This window comes from Petaurus breviceps, unplaced genomic scaffold, assembly GCF_028583685.1.
Source record: "Petaurus breviceps papuanus isolate PSGF00001 unplaced genomic scaffold, PetGlider_PUasm1.0 90740, whole genome shotgun sequence".
In the NCBI taxonomy this organism is placed as follows: domain Eukaryota; kingdom Metazoa; phylum Chordata; class Mammalia; order Diprotodontia; family Petauridae; genus Petaurus; species Petaurus breviceps.
The window spans coordinates 7955700-7973352 of NW_027187330.1; the positions used below are offsets into that span (position 1 = coordinate 7955700).

General features: G+C 38.5%; 1 protein-coding gene across 1 annotated transcript in view; it reads left to right on the plus strand.

Moving 5' to 3' along the window:
- Window positions 1–16076, plus strand: part of FRMPD2 (FERM and PDZ domain containing 2) — a 279466-nt gene extending 263390 nt beyond the window's left edge. Inside the window, exons 41-43 of the mRNA XM_069067069.1 lie at window positions 5872–6087; window positions 14583–14645; window positions 15996–16076. Coding sequence (XP_068923170.1) covers window positions 5872–6087; window positions 14583–14645; window positions 15996–16076 — 360 coding nt within the window. The remainder of the gene's footprint in view (window positions 1–5871; window positions 6088–14582; window positions 14646–15995) is intronic.
- The last annotated feature ends 1577 nt before the right edge of the window (window positions 16077–17653 follow it).

A 17653-nucleotide genomic window follows, 5' to 3' on the forward strand; every position in this document is an offset into this window, starting at 1 on the left:
ATTCTTTTGGATACCCTTGAATATCACTGATAGGAATTCAATAATTACTACCTGAAAATTTCAGTCATATTTTCCTTACCACCCAGCATTAATACTGGAGGAGAAGAAAGAAAAGAGATGATGCATAGATATCACTATCCTAGATGCTTTTTAAAACTCTCAAAGATGGAAGGATAGATGTGTGCCCTCAAAAATGGGGTATCAGAAACATACCATTATATTTCTTACAATCTAATTTAATGCAGTTATCCATTTGAAAGGCAATATAGTAAAGGGGATAGAATGTGAAATTTAGAGTCACATCCTGGATTGAAATGATACTTTAGACACATCCTGTGTTCCCTGGGCAAACAAAAATTTCCCTAATCCTTTCTTTTTTTATATCTCATCTGTAGAATGGGGATAAGGATGAGGATGATGAAAACTGATACATATATGTATCATATGTATCAATACATATAAGATTTTCAGTTTTACAAAGTGCTTTGAAAAAATTATCTCATTTACTCCTCCTGATAACAACCCTGGGAGGCATGTACTGGTGTCAGACTCATTTTGCATATGAGGAAACTGAGGCTTTGAGAGGTTAGAATGACATCTATGGTTATGTAGTAGCTGAATTTACAGTTTCTGAGTTGGTATTTGTCCCTAGGAATTCCTGATTCCAGGTTCAGAATTCTATCTACTGCACCAAGCACATAATTATATCACCTCACATAGGGTTGTTGTCAAGACAAATCAATCACTTCGGAAATCTTAGAGTGCTATGTACATTTCTGTTATTATTATTATTTTATTTTAGTAGTTGTGGCTATTATTTAAACTTAATCTTTTCTTTTAGGAGAGCAGGTTAAAGAATAATATCTCCATTAAATTAAGATAGCATAATTGCATCTATTTTTTAAAGTAAGGAAATGGAAAACTAAGTGTATTTGTAAAGTGCTTTATTTAATGATGCTTGTGATTGGTAGAATTGCTTTTGATTGTTATCCTGTGGCTCCAGATGGAAAATTGCTCTCACAGAATTCTTTTATATACCTCACATTTAAATGGAAGGGTTCTGAAACTACTTACTATCTGTTTCATTAGAGGATCATGGCGTTGATGAAGTATGATAAGTTTTGGCAAAGGATTACAGAGGAGACAGGGAAATCCTTTAACAGTGTTTGGCAATCCGGGAACCTACCTCTTTACCCTTAATTCCCCATAAGGATATTCCAGAAATGATAGACATTCTCCTAGTATTCATTCTCACCCAGAGACCTTCATTCTTTTTTTTTTTTAAAGCAATTGGGGTTAAGTAACTTGCTCAAGGTTACAGTGCCAGTTATTTCAGGGTGTGGTGCTGAGTATCTGAGCCCGGATTTGATCCAGGTCATCCCGACACTGGAGCCGGTGCTCTTACTCACTGTGCTACCTGGCCGCCCCGAGAAACTTTCATTCTATAGAAATCATGCAGCCTCCTCAGTCTTTTACAGGAATTCTCCCAGCAAAAGTGGGCATTCCCAAGATACCTGCAGTGATATTTCTCTAAATGTTCCTCATTCAGCTAAGTGAGAAGATCACGACAAATCTCCAAATGGTCTGTGTGTTCATGACCCAAGATGACCATTTTGTTTGGATATATTCACTACCTATCAGAATCTAAATGCTTGGATTAAATATTCTCATATAAATATAAATATTCTTATAAAATCGCATATTGTGATAGTGCAATTGGTATAGTGAATAGAGCACTGACCTTGAAGCCGAGCTAGGAAGACCTGGATTCATGTTGTGCTTCCAATCCCTGCTAGCTATGTGACCTTGGGCAAATCATTTAACTTCTAAATGCCCTAGACAACTCTCTAAGATGATGAGTTACAGAGAAGATGCTGATTTGTATTTGAGGAGGAAATTTTATCTCTCAGAATCACCTATACTAATGAAACACTGATCTAATTTCTATTCTCTATTTCCTATCGACAAAATTTCAATATACGTCAGTCTATTCAACCATTTAGAACAGTAAGATCACAGATTCAGCATTGCAAGGAACCTTAAAGATTTTCTTATAAATCAGGATGCTGAGACCCAGAGAAGGATATGACTTGACCAAGGCACATAGGCAGAGTCACAGAAAAAGGATTTGGACTCAGGATTCTTCCTGCATCCTGTTTCCTCCATTTGAATATGAAATGTTTGCTAGGATATCTCACCATTCTGTTTTATTCTAAATGTCATCAGACCTCTTTATTTTTTATTTCTTTATTTTTCTAAAGGGTGGCATAGTGCTGCTTATTTCAACACTATCCTAGGAATGAGAAGATCCAGATTCTAAGCCTAAGTTTATCACTTAGCTAGTTTTATTGAACTTGGGCAATCCACAACTTTTTGAACCCTGTGAAAACATTTGTTGGTAGAATTAATAAAAGAATCTATTTGAACACCTGGAAAATGACTGGAGGTCAGTAAGTCTATGCTTTCCAGTTATCTGTATACCAGGCATAAGGCCATCTGACCAGCACTTCATTTCCTAGGATACTAGTACAAGATATATCTCATCACCTGGATGAGACAGAGATCCTGGGAGGAAGAGGAAGGAAAAAAAACACAAGGTAAAAATGAAGAGGATGAAATACAGTGTCTGAGAGTCCTGAATTACTGAGGATAGGTGTTTCAGAACAGAATGAAACATACTTTTAGTCACTGATGGACCCAAGGAAATAAAGTGACAGAGAAGCAAAAACTGCTACAGCTACAGTCAGGAAAGAGAGATAACCTTGGAGTGATAAGTGCTGGGGCTGGATGGATGTGCTGTTTTCCCTAGTTTTCAATAACCTGGATAAACAAAAACTTCCTTTCTAGACTATGCTAAGGAAGATCAATCAATCATTATCAATCAGTAAATATTTATTAAACACCTACTATGTACCAGAGACTGTGCCAAGTACTGGAAATATAAAAAAGGCAAAAAGTCACCCCTGCTCTCAAGGAACTTATGATCTAATGGGGAAGACAACAGGCAGGCAAATATTTACAAAACAAGTTATGTATGGTATGATTAGGAAGTCATTAGCAGAGTTATGGAATTTTGAGGGGTTGAAAAAGGCTTCCCAGTAAAAGATGAGACTTTGGTTGGGGCTTAGAGAAAGCCAGAGAAGTCAGTAGGTGTAGATGAGGAGAGGCAGTGTGTCAGGCATGGGAGAGAGCTAGAGAAGATGCCAGTAGCTGAGAGTTGGTATGTATTATTTGTGGAACATCCAGGAGGCCAGGGTTACTGGATTGAAGAGAATGTGTTGGGGAGTAAGGTGTAAACCAGCTGGAAAGGTAGGAGGGATCTGGATTATGAAGGGGCTTTGCATGCCAAAAAGCATTTTGTATTTGATTCTGGAGTTTATCTGGAGTTGCCACTGAAGTTGACTGAGTGAGCGACGTGGTCAGGCTTGCATTTAATGTAAATCACTTAAATGGCTGAGTGGAGGATGGATTGGAGGAGAGACTTGAGGCAGGCAGATCCCCCAACAGGCTGTTGCAATAAGCCCAGTGATGAGGGCCTGTGCCAGAGTTGTGATAACGTCAAAGGAGAGAAGGTGGAATATTTGAGAGATTTTGCAAAGGCAAAATCAACAGGCTTTGGCAAAACATTGGATATAATGGGGTGAGAGATGAGTCCAGGTTGATTCCTAAATTGGGAGTCTAACAATGGGAAGATGGCGTTATTTTCTACAGGACTAGGGTAGGCAGAAGGCAGGGGAGGGCTTAGGGGGAGAAATAATGAGTTCTGATTTGAATAAACTGAGTTTAAGATGTCTACTGAACATCTAATTCAAGACAAATGAAAGGCAGTTGGAGATGTGATATTGGAGGTCATTAGAGAGACTGGAGCAGGATAAGTCCCTCTGAGAATCTTCAGCATATAGATGGTAATTAAATCCACTGGAGCTGATGGGATTACAAAGTCAAGTAATATAGAAGGAGAAAAGAAGGCCCAGGAGGAAACCCTGAGGGACACCTAGGGTTAGAGGTGGAAGAAGATTTGGCAAAGGAGACATAAAAGGAGCAATTAGACACGTAGGAAGAGATCCAGGAGAGAGTACTGTCTCATAAACCTGGGGAAAAGAGGGTATCAAGGAAACAAAGAGGTCAAGGAGAAAGATGATTGAAAAAAGGTCATTCGATTTAGCAACTAAAAGTCATTAGTCACTTTGGAAAGAGTAGTTCCAATGGAATGATAAGATCAGGAGTGGGGTAAGGGGTTAAGAACAGAGTGAGAACAAAGAACATAGAGGTGCTTATTATAGATGAGTTTTTGGAGTTTATCCACAAAAGGCAGAAGAGAAGTAGGATGATAACTGAGTGGTGGTGAAAGGATGTAGTGAGTGTTTTTGGAGGATGAGGGAGACATAGACATGTTTGTACATACAAGTAAATGAACCAGTAGATAAGGAGAGATGGACAATAAGCGGAGGAGTGGGGATGACAGAGGTAGCACTGTTGGAGGAGACAGGATGGAATGGTATCACTTGAACAAGTAGAAGTGTTAGCCTTGAAAAGGAAAAAGGCCACTTCGTCATGTGAGATAGGGGTGAAAGAGAGGAGATAGTGGAAGAAGTCATGAGAAGGAAGAAAGGAAGGAAAGAGCAAGCATTTATTAAGTGCCTACTACTAGTAAGAAGAGTGAAAATGTACTCCTTTAGGTTTGCTGAGAATATTTTTAGTATTTCATTTATCATTAAATACTTTTGCTCATCTATGTTGTGATTTTTTTTTTAATTTATTGTTTTGGTTTTTTTTTTTTTTAGTATAATTGACATTTAGACCTAAGCTGACTTTAGATGTACAGGGTCACAGATGATTAGCAGCTCAAGGCACGACGAAAGTTTATTTATTTCTCAAATACCCCACATTGAAGGTGGCAAATGAAGAAAAACCTTGAGTTCATGACTCAGGAGAATCAGTTGAATGAACTGGGCTTGTTTATCCTGTAGAAAAGCTCACTCCCTGGGGACAAAGTAGCTGTGTTCAAGTATCAGAGGGATGTCATAAAGAGGAAGAATTAGACATATCTATGGCCTCAAAGGGAAAAATGAGAAGCATTCAATGGAAGATTTAAAGAGACAAACAGATCTAATATCAGGAAACATTTCTGAACAACTAGACCTGTCTAAGAGTAGAATTGAATGCCTTGAGAGGCCATGGTTTCCCTGTCTTGAAAGTTTTCAAGCAGAAGGTCAGGTGATTACTTATTGATATATATATATATATATATATATTTGCCTTTTTTTGGAGGGCAATTGGGGTTAAATAACTTGCCCAAGGTTACACAGCTAGCTAGTTTTTTTGTGTGAGTGTTAAGTGTCTGAGGCTGGAACTGAACTCAGGTCCTCCTGACCCTGGGGCCGGCACTTTACTCACTGCGCCACCTAGCCGCCCCACTTATTGGTTATATTGTAGTGGGGATGCCTTCACTTATGGTTTGGATGACAAGGTCACTGAGATCTATGCCAACTCTCAAATTCTGCTCTTCTTTATGAGTTCCAAAGTGGACTTGCCCCATCTGCTGATTATCTCCAGTTCAACTTTTCACTTCTCTTTTGTACACAGTTTGCATCGCTCATCACACTGAGCTCCTTGAAAACAGGGGCTATCTTTTGCCTCTCTTTCTGTTGCCAGCACAGTACCTGGCACACAAGTTAGGTGCTTAATAAATGTTTATTTACTAATCTACCTGCCCCTTACCTACTTCACCAAGTTGTCCTCACAATAAAACAATCAATGCAAAGCTGCTTTGCGAAGGTATAAAGTGCTATCCTAACATCAGACAGCATCCCCACAGATAATGACATGAGGTCTCTCACCTAAGATATGATGATGGTGCTTCTCTTGCAGACAGGATCCGTTCACTTTGTGCATCAGATACAATTCATTAACTGGCCAGACCATGGCATCCCCACATCGTTTGATGCTTTTGTGAAGTATGTCCGCTACATGAAGAAGATCCATGAGACTGGACCCATCATTGCGCACTGCAGTGCAGGCATAGGGAGGACTGGGGTCCTCTTGTGTGTGGACGTTGTGCTTCGTGCCCTAGAGAAAGACTTAGATGTAAGTACTGCCTGTCACCCTCACCCCAAAGATTTACACGATGAAGCCTATGCAGCAAAAAGAGGACTGGCGTGTTTGGGAATCAAAGGTCCTTGACTAAAATCTGATTTCTGACACTTATTGTTGGTGTGACCATAATGCAGGTGTCTTAACTTTTCTGAAACCTCTCCATGTACTTGGGGAGGTTTCACTAGACAATCATAGAGGTCACTTCCAACTCTAAGCCAATGATCCTATCTTAAAAGAGTAATATTTGCCACCTGGAGCTTTTCAGGATGCTTTCTAAAATAGTGTTGGTGATATGAATTTTACATGCTGGATCATCTACTCAAATTAAAGCAAAGTACAAATCAACATATCTTTAACTAGGGTGGACATCTGGGGCTTTGTTCCAGGATGCTGAATTTGGAGGGTACTGATAGTAATTGCAGTCCTTCGGTAGCATAGTAATATCAGAGCGTAGCACTTAACAAAAAGAGCTAGTTAAACAGAGAAGTTAGCAGATAGATGGAATGAGTGCCTTCATTCGGTTCTTTTCCCCTCCTTTTCATCCTTTGCATGATGGCTCCTCAGAGCAGTCATGTGCCGATACCCCCTTCCCCTTGGATGCAAAGATTTGTAGTCATGACTCATCCAGTGAATTGCCATCCTAGAGGATGCCAAACTCCAGACTGTCCCCAGCTATCAGGACTTCTTTCTTGTCTTCATTGCCCTTTATCTTCTGTCATGGTTTGGTTCACATATGCCTAAAGATGTTGCCTGGCAGTGCTGGTTATCAAGAATCTTTGATCTCTGCTTCAGATCCCATGGCATCACCTGAACCTATGACCGATGGGCAGAACTGGGAAATGGCTCTGGAATTCTATACTCTGACTGATGTCCAATCTGTAAGACCATAGGAAGAAGAGGCAAGAGAGAGGGATGGAGCTCAGACTTGAGTGTACTTTTCAGTGCTTTGGGATTCTGAACAAAATGAAGAGTTTCAGTTAGGGGTAACTACATGGTGCATTAGTTATAGTGTGGGTTTGGAGTCAGGAAGACTTGAGTTCAAATCTTACCCCAGATGTTTACTAATTGTGGGATCCTGGGCAAGTCTCTTAACATTTGTTTGCCTTAGTTTCCTCATCTGCAAAATGGACATAATAAGAGATCCTCTATCCAAGGTGGTTATTTTAAAGATCAAATGAAATGCCATTTATAAAGCACTTAGCACAGTACCTTGCAAAAAATAGTTGCTATATAAATACTATAATGATAATGTTGCTGTGGCTGGTGGTGATGATTACTTGAGCTCACTCATTCAGCATGCATTTATTAAATGCACACTGTGGGTCAGGAGATGGTAAAAAAGGAAATGTTCCCTAACCTCAAGAAGAGAAGATTTTTTTTGAAGAAAGATGTAACTGGAAAATTAAATATAAAATACTTGATTTCCAAGAGAAGGGCACTAGTAGTTGGGGTAAGGGAGCAGGAAAGTCTTCCTGTAAATGATGCCTGACCTGCATCTTGAAGGAAGAGGGAGAATCACTGAGGTGGAGTTGAGGAGGAGATGCATTCCAAGAATGGGAAATATCATACGAAGATGGGAAATAGAATGTAGTGTGTGTATAAGATTACATGGGCTAGTTGGGCTGGAATGTGGAATGCATACAAAAGCTTGGAAAGGTATGCTAGAGCCAGCCGGTGAATGACTTTAAAAGCCAAACAGAGGAATTTATATTTGATCCCAGAGAAAGTGGTAGCAAATGGAGTTTCTATCACAGGGTAGTGACAAACCTGTGCTTTAGGAATATCACTATGGCAGCCATGTAAAGGATGGAATGAAGAGAGGGGACATTAAGGGCTTAGGATTTCAGTTAGAAGGCTGAAGGCTGTACCATGAGAGGTGATGAGGATATGAACAAGAGTGATGACTGGGTGGAGAGAAGGATGGATGGCTGAATGGTTGGATGGTGGGATGGATAAATGGATGGATTGGAGATACACTATGAGTTAGGACTGATAAAGCTTGGCAATTGAATGTGAAGAGGGAGGGAAAAGGGAGAGTAGAAGATGGGTTCAAGGTGGTAAACACTGGAGACTTGGGGGGATATGATGGTGAAGACTTGAACAGTATTGGGAAAGTTAAGAAGAAGGGCAAGTAGGTGAGAAAACAAGTCAGAGGCAGAAGGGGGTATGATTCACCCAGGAGTGTACTGGTAAATATTTAACAATTATCTCTCTAAAAAAAACATACCTAACAATTTTTAAGTTAAATATTCATTTTCTCAATCACTTTAGGTCTAAACAATTAGTAAAACAGTAATTCAAGTCCTGATTTGTAGGATTTTTCAAATTTCAGGGCATAAATGCTCACACTGAAAACTGAACATCAGCTTTTGAAAACTAGTATGATCTGATTCTAGTAAATGCATTGTACCCCATGTTTTAAGCTTGAAAAGTTTACCCTACTCCTAATATGTAATCCAGGGATATTATTAAAATAGAATCTATGGTTTCCCAAGTAAGGACTTCAGATCTCAAAGATTAGAGACAAAGGATTGACTGCTGGATTAAATTAAAAACAAACAAACAATCAGAAATCACAATAAAGCAGGTGCTTGGTTAGCCCACCCCAAGTACTGTACTTAGTGGTTCATTGGGTTTAATCAGGCCTGTGTGATAGAGGTAATACAACCCTGGTTGACCTTGTATTTTCCGGACTTCACACTTGCCATTTATGAATGACTTTGAAAAACAAACAAAACAAAAAACAACAGCAAAAACTCATCCAGGTTCCCTATTCTTGGCTTTGTGGGAGGAAAGAGTGTGCCCTTAGGATTGGCAGTGGGAAGAGAATCCTTCATCTCTCCTTCTGCATGAAGCACTTCAAAGGTACAGATTTATTTACCATCTAAACCCAAGTAGCCAAGATAGAACTGTCTGTCTCCCATCTCGATGAGGCAGGGAGAAATAGAATGACTGCTTCAGCAGAAATGTTTCTGTTTGCTTCTTTTGTGTTCTTCACTCCTTTTTGATTTTGTGGGAAAGAACAAGTTGGTTATGCTAATATAATGTGTTAATGAACACTTTGATGTGCTGTGAAAGAAAGCATTCATCTACAAGGACCACCTGCTGCCTCAGTTGCTATGACACAGACTTTCTATTTGTGTCTCCAAATCATAGGATACCAGAGTTGGAAAGGACCTTAGTCATCTAGTCTATTCCCAATCTAATGGAGGAATGGCCTTATGATGCCCCTGAGAGAGGTGGCTAACCAGTCTGTGCATGTCTGCCATTGGTGACTGAGGGCTTCCTAACTCATGAGGCAGTCCATCCTGTTTTCAAACATTGGTAATTATTAGGAAATTCTTCCTCAATCTGAACTGAAATTAGACTTCCTGTACCACCTTAACACTGATTTTAGTTTTCCTTGCTGCAGCTACAGAAAATAACTAACATATTTGCCATAGGATGCCCGCTCATATAGCATCATAATTGCAGAACCAGAATGCCTTAATTTAATGAATGAGAAAACTTAGGAGCAAGAAAGGTTGAGACTTGTCCTAAGTCACACAGATAGGAAAGAGCAGAACTAGGATTCAAATGTTCTATGTTCTTCCTACTAACCACATTGCCTCTATCTTTGAAGGTAGATTTCCTGTCTTTCTCTGCTCCCCGCCCCTCCTGCCAAATATCATTTGTTTTGAATAATATAATTTTAAGACCCAAGGGTATTTTCAGACTATATTTACCTTCCAGAAGTTCCCTTCATGGACCTTCTTAGTGATTTCTGAACCCACCTATCACTTTCCCACTTCCATACATTTGTTCACACTGTTCCCTGTGTTTGCTATGTCTTCTGAGACCTTCTGATCTTCTACTATCCTTTGAGGTCCAAATTGAATGCTGTCTCTTCAAACCTTCCCTGATCCCTCCAGTGGGAAGTGATTTCATAGATTGGTATTCAACTAGCCCATCTTAATTTCTTCCTACAAGCTCCCTGAGGTCAGGGTCCTTGATTTAGTTGTTTGTACATTGCTCCTAGTCCCTATCACATTGTGTTGACCATAGCAGGCATCTGATAGATGTTTGATGAATGAACAAGTTGTTGGATCCATGAGCCAACCCATGGGGTATATCATAACTTCTTGATTCCTTCTCTCCCAGTGATATTTTGTGTTGATATTCTCCAATCAATTCTGCACAGATTATTCAATATACTGGAGGCATATTTCTCTAGTTCTTCCAATAGTTCATAGATAACAGTGTGATAACTTAGTTTTCCAATATTTTGGCCTCACTTTATTGTTCATGAGATATAACTTGTTCTGCTCAACTAAAGAGCATTGGAAGATTCAAATGAAAAATGTATATTAAAAAGCAAAATGTTCTACAAATGAAATGTGATATCATTAATCTTTGTTCTTGTTACGGAGAACATCAAATCTTACTCTCTGCCTGGCTTCCAAACAGTAGTTATCACCCTATCCAACCTTACTTCCCACTCTCCTTGAAGACTTTTTTTTTTTTACAACAAATCTATTCATTATTCTACCCCCATCTCCTTCCTGTATCAACATCTTTGCTTATTTATGCTCTTCAACCTCTCTGGAATATGCTTAATTTTCTTATTTATCTAATTTCTAGTTAGTTGTGTTCTGATAAATGTTTAAATAATTGGCTTTCTTAAAAAAAAGATTCACAACATATATATATATATATATATATTTAATTTTAATCTGCATGATCAAGATGTTCTCCATCATTTCCTTAAGTTTAGACAATCAGCAACTGGAGCCCTGATTGGTAGCATGTGCTAGTTTCTTTGTTTTGTTTTGTTTTGGCTTTTTCGAGGGCAGTTGGGGTTAAGTGACTTGCCCAAAGTCACATGGCTAGTAAGTGTGTCAAGTATCTGAGGCTGGATTTGAACTCAGGTCCTCCTGACTCCAGGGCTGTTCTATTCACTGTGCCACCTAGACGCCCTAACATGTGGTAAATTCTGAGGTATACATGCTCGCATTAAAAATTTAGCAATGTGAGCTGGTTAGAAATGTCTGTAGCATTCCCCTGACTTTCTAATTCTTCTTCCAGGCCCAGTGTCCATCCTTCCCCATCTGTAAATCCTTATTGTTGCTTTTCATCCTTGAAGAAGTCCAATGACATCATTAAGGTGATGTCTTGATTTGAATGTGAATTGGCTATAAGTGAGGCAGACTCTGTTCAACACTAATTTCACCCTTTTCTTGTTGTAAAACACAGCAGAATAATTGAAAGAGCGAAGGGTTTGGAGTCAGACCTGGGTGCGAATTCCCATTCTTTGACTTACTACATGTGTGGCCGTAAGAAAGTTTCTCAATCTCATTGGCCCTCAATTTCCTGATCTATAAAATGGGGGTGGTGGGAGGAATAAGAGTATTAGATGACATTTTAGGTCTATGGGGCAGCCTGTTGTAGTTAAAAGACACGAGTTCTAATTCTGAGTATTGCATTTGCTACTTGTGTAAACTTAGGCAAGGCAATTAACCTCTCTGGTCCTCATTTTCCAAATCTTTTGTAAAATGAGCTGTACTAGATAATATCTAAAGACCCTCCTTCTGTGATTTGATAATGGATTAATAATATCTAAAGTCCCTCCTCCTTCTGTGATTTGATAATGGATTAACCTACCTCTTAACCTATTCTAGACAATATTTATTCTTATCCACTTGGTATTTTCAGGTAGATTATTTGGTCTATTTCTTTTGAGTGGCTATGGGCCTCACTGAGAAGATCCTATAGTATTCTAGGACTTAATTAAAGAAGCACAGTGTTATCCAAAACACATGAACTTCTACAAGATTTACCTCCATGATTGAATACCCTTTTCATTTCAGTTTTGCACAGGCCAGTCTCCATGGGACTGGAGAGTACTTTTGATGAGCATACACTTGCTTTATGCCATATTTATAACAGCTACTGAGAGGCTCATTAGACAAAGTCACCTCCATGCTTTCATCTGTCAGGTAACCCTGTACTATGTTAAGATAGGCATGGGGGACACTCTGTTGGAAGAAAGTGATTATGACTACCATTTTATCTCCAGAAGCAAATGCCTTTTTGTTTTTGAGAGATGGGAGGGAATAATAAACACAACCATGCCTTATACTCTTTATACTTCTTTTTAAAAAATTTTTTTTTACTCTTTATACTTCTTAATCAATTCTGTGACTGTGAAGGTATGCTCTGCTGTAGAGAGTCACCTATTAAAGCCTGACTGTTTTCCTCTCACATTTTTATCAAGATATTCTATTTTCATGGAGGTTTTTTTTTTATAGAGATGATAAAGTAAGCATATGAGTCTATTACTGTCAAAATCTCTGTCCCTCTGCCCTCATTTGCAATAATACCATCTGTGATTTTTTTTCCCCTTCTATTTTGCAGTCTTCTCTTTTAGATCTGGAAAATGGATTCTCCTAATGCCTTCAAGGTTGCCTTGCCTCCTAACAATATTTCTTATTTTTCTATTGGGTTAAAACTAGATGCTTGTACCGTTTCATATTCTCAAGTGTCACTTTCACTTTCTCATAGAATACGTTGAGTGCAGTCCAAATTTGGTGGATCCACTATCATCAAGAATGAGAACATGTGACTAAAAATGCTGGCCGGTCTGATACATTTCACACCTATTTATCGCCACTTCCATTCTCTTGATATGCTAGGAGAAATACAACTAGTAGTTATGTTGGGTTCCTCCATATAATACACTCTACAGGCACTCTCTCATTTGAACTGAGTTGATTCATATGCCTGACTTGTCTGTTGATTTTTTCCTTCACTAATTTTCTCTGTTTTGTGAAATGATACTGCTCATAACCTTCAGTATTCCTCCTTTTAAAGTGTTTGGTTTCTTATCTAAATAAATGATGAATGAGACAGTTAGGTGGTGAAGTGGATAGAGCACTGAGGTTGGAGTCAGGAAGACCTGAATTCAAATCTAGGCTCAGACCCTTACTAGCTGTATAATCCTGGGCAAATCATTTAACCTCTGTTTGCCTCAGTTTCCCCAGCTACAAAGTGGGGATAATAATAGCACCTATCTCACAAGTTGTTGTGAAGATCAAATGAAATAACGTTGACAAAGTACTTAAAACAGCGCCCAGCACATAGTAGGCACTATATAAAAGCTTTTTCCCTCCCTTGCTCTCCTACTCCCTTGGCTATCATGTGTCTATTTGGTGAGAAAATCATCTCATTAGCTTTTGTCATCCTTGTTGTAGTGAATATTTTTATAATGGGTTTAACTTCATAAGGAATGGCACTAATCAGTATTTCCTCTTCTATCCATTTTCCAGAGGTGACAGTGTGCTTAAATAAATTGGTTTAGACCCATGATAATTGTGTCCAGTGTTATTTTCTCATCTGAATCCTTTCCTCTAATTGGTATTGCTTTTGTTCCTTATTTTAACCTGTTTATCTGATTATATACACAGGCAGGTGATTCTGAAATGACTCACATTGGTAACTAGTCATTTCATTTCTCATAAGCATTTAATTTGACAAATTCTTTAAATGCTTTGAGAGTACAAAGACAAAAATAACAGCCCCAGCTTTCAGGAAGTTCACCTTGTACAAGACTTGTAGAGGTCAATGCTTCCCAGTCTTCCATAATAATAAAAACTCAGGGCTCGGACACACTTGGGACTACAATCATTTTTGCTGTTAGTTTTTGTTTTTGTTCAGACCTGTGAATTCATTGATGTAGGGAACTCTCAGGTGAGGAAACTGCCTACTGAGGCAGATGAATCCCTGCTCTGCTGCTGATAGCCTTAGACAGCTGCCTGGAGGGCATTGAGAGGCTGCGACCTGCCCACCCTCACGTGGCCATTATGTGTCAAAGGTGAGATTTCAATCAAAGTTCCCTCAACTGGAATAACAGGTCTCTATCCACTACATCATGCTGCCTTTTAGCTACATTATTGGAGTCAGAGGATTTTGTGGACTAATCCCATAATTTAAGCCTTGTTTAAGAGATCACTTCCATGGAAGCATCTGCATTGAGTTCCAAACTGGAGAGTAGAAATATTCTGCTTTTTATCTACCCAATGCAAGGTTGATAGGTGCTACTTGATTAAAATTTTTCACATTTGGAGGTTAAGATAGGAATGCCCTATAGTCAATCAGTTTTGTTTTACTTTTTTTGAAGAGACATTCATATTTCGGGCTCTCCCAAAGTTGTCCGTTATAATTCTTGCCCTAAAAAGAATAGAAAATTGCTTAGCAAAAATTCTGATTTTTTTGAGTGCTTGCTCTTTGGGTTACCAAAATGTGCACTCTTCCTTTGGAAATGTATTTGTTAGTCCAGAGAGTGGTATATTTTGTTACCCCTGAAAATGAGAACTTTTTAAAAATTAGAGTATTCTGGTCTTGGTCCAGAAGGGGTACCCTTAGCATGATATTTCTTTCTGCCCAGAGCTAGGATGATAGGTCCAGAATTTTCCTTCCATCTTTGTTAATGCTCAATTTCCTTCTAACAGTTCAATATCAAGAATATCGTGACCCAAATGAGAGAGCAACGTTTTGGTATGATTCAGACCAAGGTAAGCTCTTACTACAGAGATGGGGCCTGAAGACATTTTGGTGGATGTCAGGAAAGTAATCTCGAGGGTTGGTAGAATATTTTGCCATCATTAAAATATCGATGCCATTGCCATGTTGTGGAGAGAATGTTAGTCTGACTTTAGTCATAAAAGGGCAGTACTTACTCATGGCACATGAAGACACAAAGCATGGGTCATTAGAAACCAAAGTAGTAGTTATTTTAGCTCATCTTCCTGCAGATTTCCTGGGCAGACTTTCGTAGTTTTTCTGGAGTTGCTTCAAGTCACTGAATATTTTTCTTCAAGATATCAACATTCAGTTCAACAAACGTTTATGAAGGACTTACTATGTGCACAAGTACTACGAAGTACCTACTGTGTACAAAGACACAAAGGAAATATTCTCTGCCCTCAAGGAACTTTTATTCTACTAAGGCGAGGCAACATGTGCACCAGTAGATAAATATAAAGTCCTACAAATGACATATATTTGTCCCCTTGTGCAGATCACAACCCCCCCTCTATACTGTCTATTTAAATTAACAGACAGTTTAATGAATGACTGTGGCCAAAATACTCTCCCAAGTAGCCAACCTTCCAATAATGCTCCTTGTTGAAGCTAAATTGCTAAATTAGTCCTCAGATTACAGGCTGTTGTTGGCTTCTCCAGCTTTCGGTCCTGTTGCTGCTTTGTGCTTTCAATACACTGCCTTCGCAGATCTCTCTAACATGAGGAGACACTGAAGCACAACTTCAGTGGAGAAAAAATCATGTATGTATAAATAAAAGGAGGAGAGGCAATTAGCCAGTTCACTCCTTCTTCCTCAAACCACTTTTATTTGAAACAACTAAATAATTTAAGAAAAGAGAAGCCAATTTTCCTTAGAAAAGGGAGAGGAATGCTTTCATATTTAATGTCAGCTCACTATTTCAGGCTCCCAATGGAGATGTATTCTTAGAATTATAGGCTTGGGAAGAACTCTGAGAGATCTTGGAGTTCATCTCTCTCTCTAGTAGTCTATGCTGAAATCAATTCATCAGTCAACAACATTTATTAGGCTTCTTCTATATGCCAAGGAAATCTTTTGGTCTGAAATTAACTTGTGATCTAAGGATCAAATTACCTTCAATGGATGATTACATACTTTACACTCTCTAATCAATTATCACAATGGTTTCCTTTGAGGTCAGTTTATAGAGAGCTCCTTGGACAAATATGTCAGTCTACCAACTTTATGGCATCATTGGTAGAACTGAAAACCTTTCAAATGTGCCTGGCCAACTGATTGATATTCGTGTTTGCTATAGGTGCAAATTAATTATTTTGCTTTTATTTTCATGTATATTTAGGAGCAGTATCACTTTTGTTATGAAATCGTGCTTTATGTTCTACGGAAAATTCTAGCCACTGCGATCAGTTCCATTGAATAAGAATGGTTCTTCTTGCGTTGCATCTGAAAGTGACCAAGTGGCTTGGTGTCTGTCTCCTCCTCCATGGACATTTGCTAGCTTATGGACAAAATAGCATATTTTTGTTAGTGTATTCAAGTACCTTGGTATCTGAAGAGCCTCTGAAGGTAGTAAAATACAGGTTGAGGATGAAATAATGCTTAAAAGAAACATATTGCCTCATAGTGGTTATTTTCAATCTTATCACAATGCTACCCCTAACTCAATGAGACCATCATCATAGAAAGTAACCGAGCGGCTGACAGGGAAAAATAAAGGGTCTTGAACATTTTGGATAAGATTTTATTCAGGAAGGACAACTAAATGTTAACCCTAAAGGTTTCCAGAACTTTATTAAATACTTGTTTGGGGGAGAATTTAAGGCCAATAAATTTCAGGATAACAGCAATTATCTCTTGCAGGTACTTCAAAGAGAATCTTGTTTCTGTTCTTTGACTAAAGAGTTGGTATTTCAGACTGGTTCTTTGGATAATCCAGTCTACAAAAGACCCAATTAGGATGCAGTTACTGTGTCTAAGCAATGTGGATTCCATTTCCAGTTTTCTTCTGCATCCCTCTGGGAGCTTGATGAGATTTCATGGGGAAGATGGTATCTTTGAGTAGTTGCATATATGTGCAGAGCAAGAGGGCATAGGGAAAATGCAGAAGGTGGTCAGGATTCTCCCCTTCCACATGAGCATACAGAAATGAAGAGTTCAAGATGGAAATGGGTATTTCTGTGTAAGAGCCAACAAGTAACTTCTGCCCAACCGTTCCACCCTAACACTTGGAGAATTACTCAGCCTGTTGTGTTGGTATAAAAAAAAAGTTTTTTTTGGCTTGTTATTCCTTGCCCTTTAGCTGACCAATAACTTTTGAATAAAAAATATCATTCTGTAATTCTGAATTGTCCACAAGATCCCTTAAAGTACAGGTTTTCTTTTTCTGTCTGGGATTTGTGATAATTCATTTCTTTCTCTTTTTTTCCCTCCCCTAAAAAAAACTTAGAAGTTTCAATTGGTTTTCTGATTTTCAGGAAAAAAAAACTAATTTGGATTTCTGGAAAGAAAGACTTGCATGTTTCCTTTTGAAGGATGTAACTACTATTACATTCAGCTTAGATAGGAACTTGTGAATCGATAAAGAATAAGTGATATTATGTAAGGGAGTTTCAGTTCTACACTGTATACTATCATCAATTAAAAGGAATTGATGAAACTCTGTACATTCAAGTGGTATTGATTAGTGCATCAGGGTGACTTATGCAGCACACAGGGGAAATGCCTGAAGTCACAGTTGTAGATCCTGGATTCTTAAGAGGCTTAATTGCTTTCCTTAACTGAATGTACACTTGAATTTGCTGAGAGGAATTGATGGTTTTTAGATAATTGGTTTTTTTTTCTGCTGGGTAATATACCATGTATGTATGTATTTGCTTTACAATTTTATGTTAAATCAAAATGATAATTTTATGTATCTTGTTCTGTTGAGCAGTAGTCAGTAGAAGCATTTGGCCTTAGATATTTATTCACTATATTTGATAGCCCTCTCTATTTTTT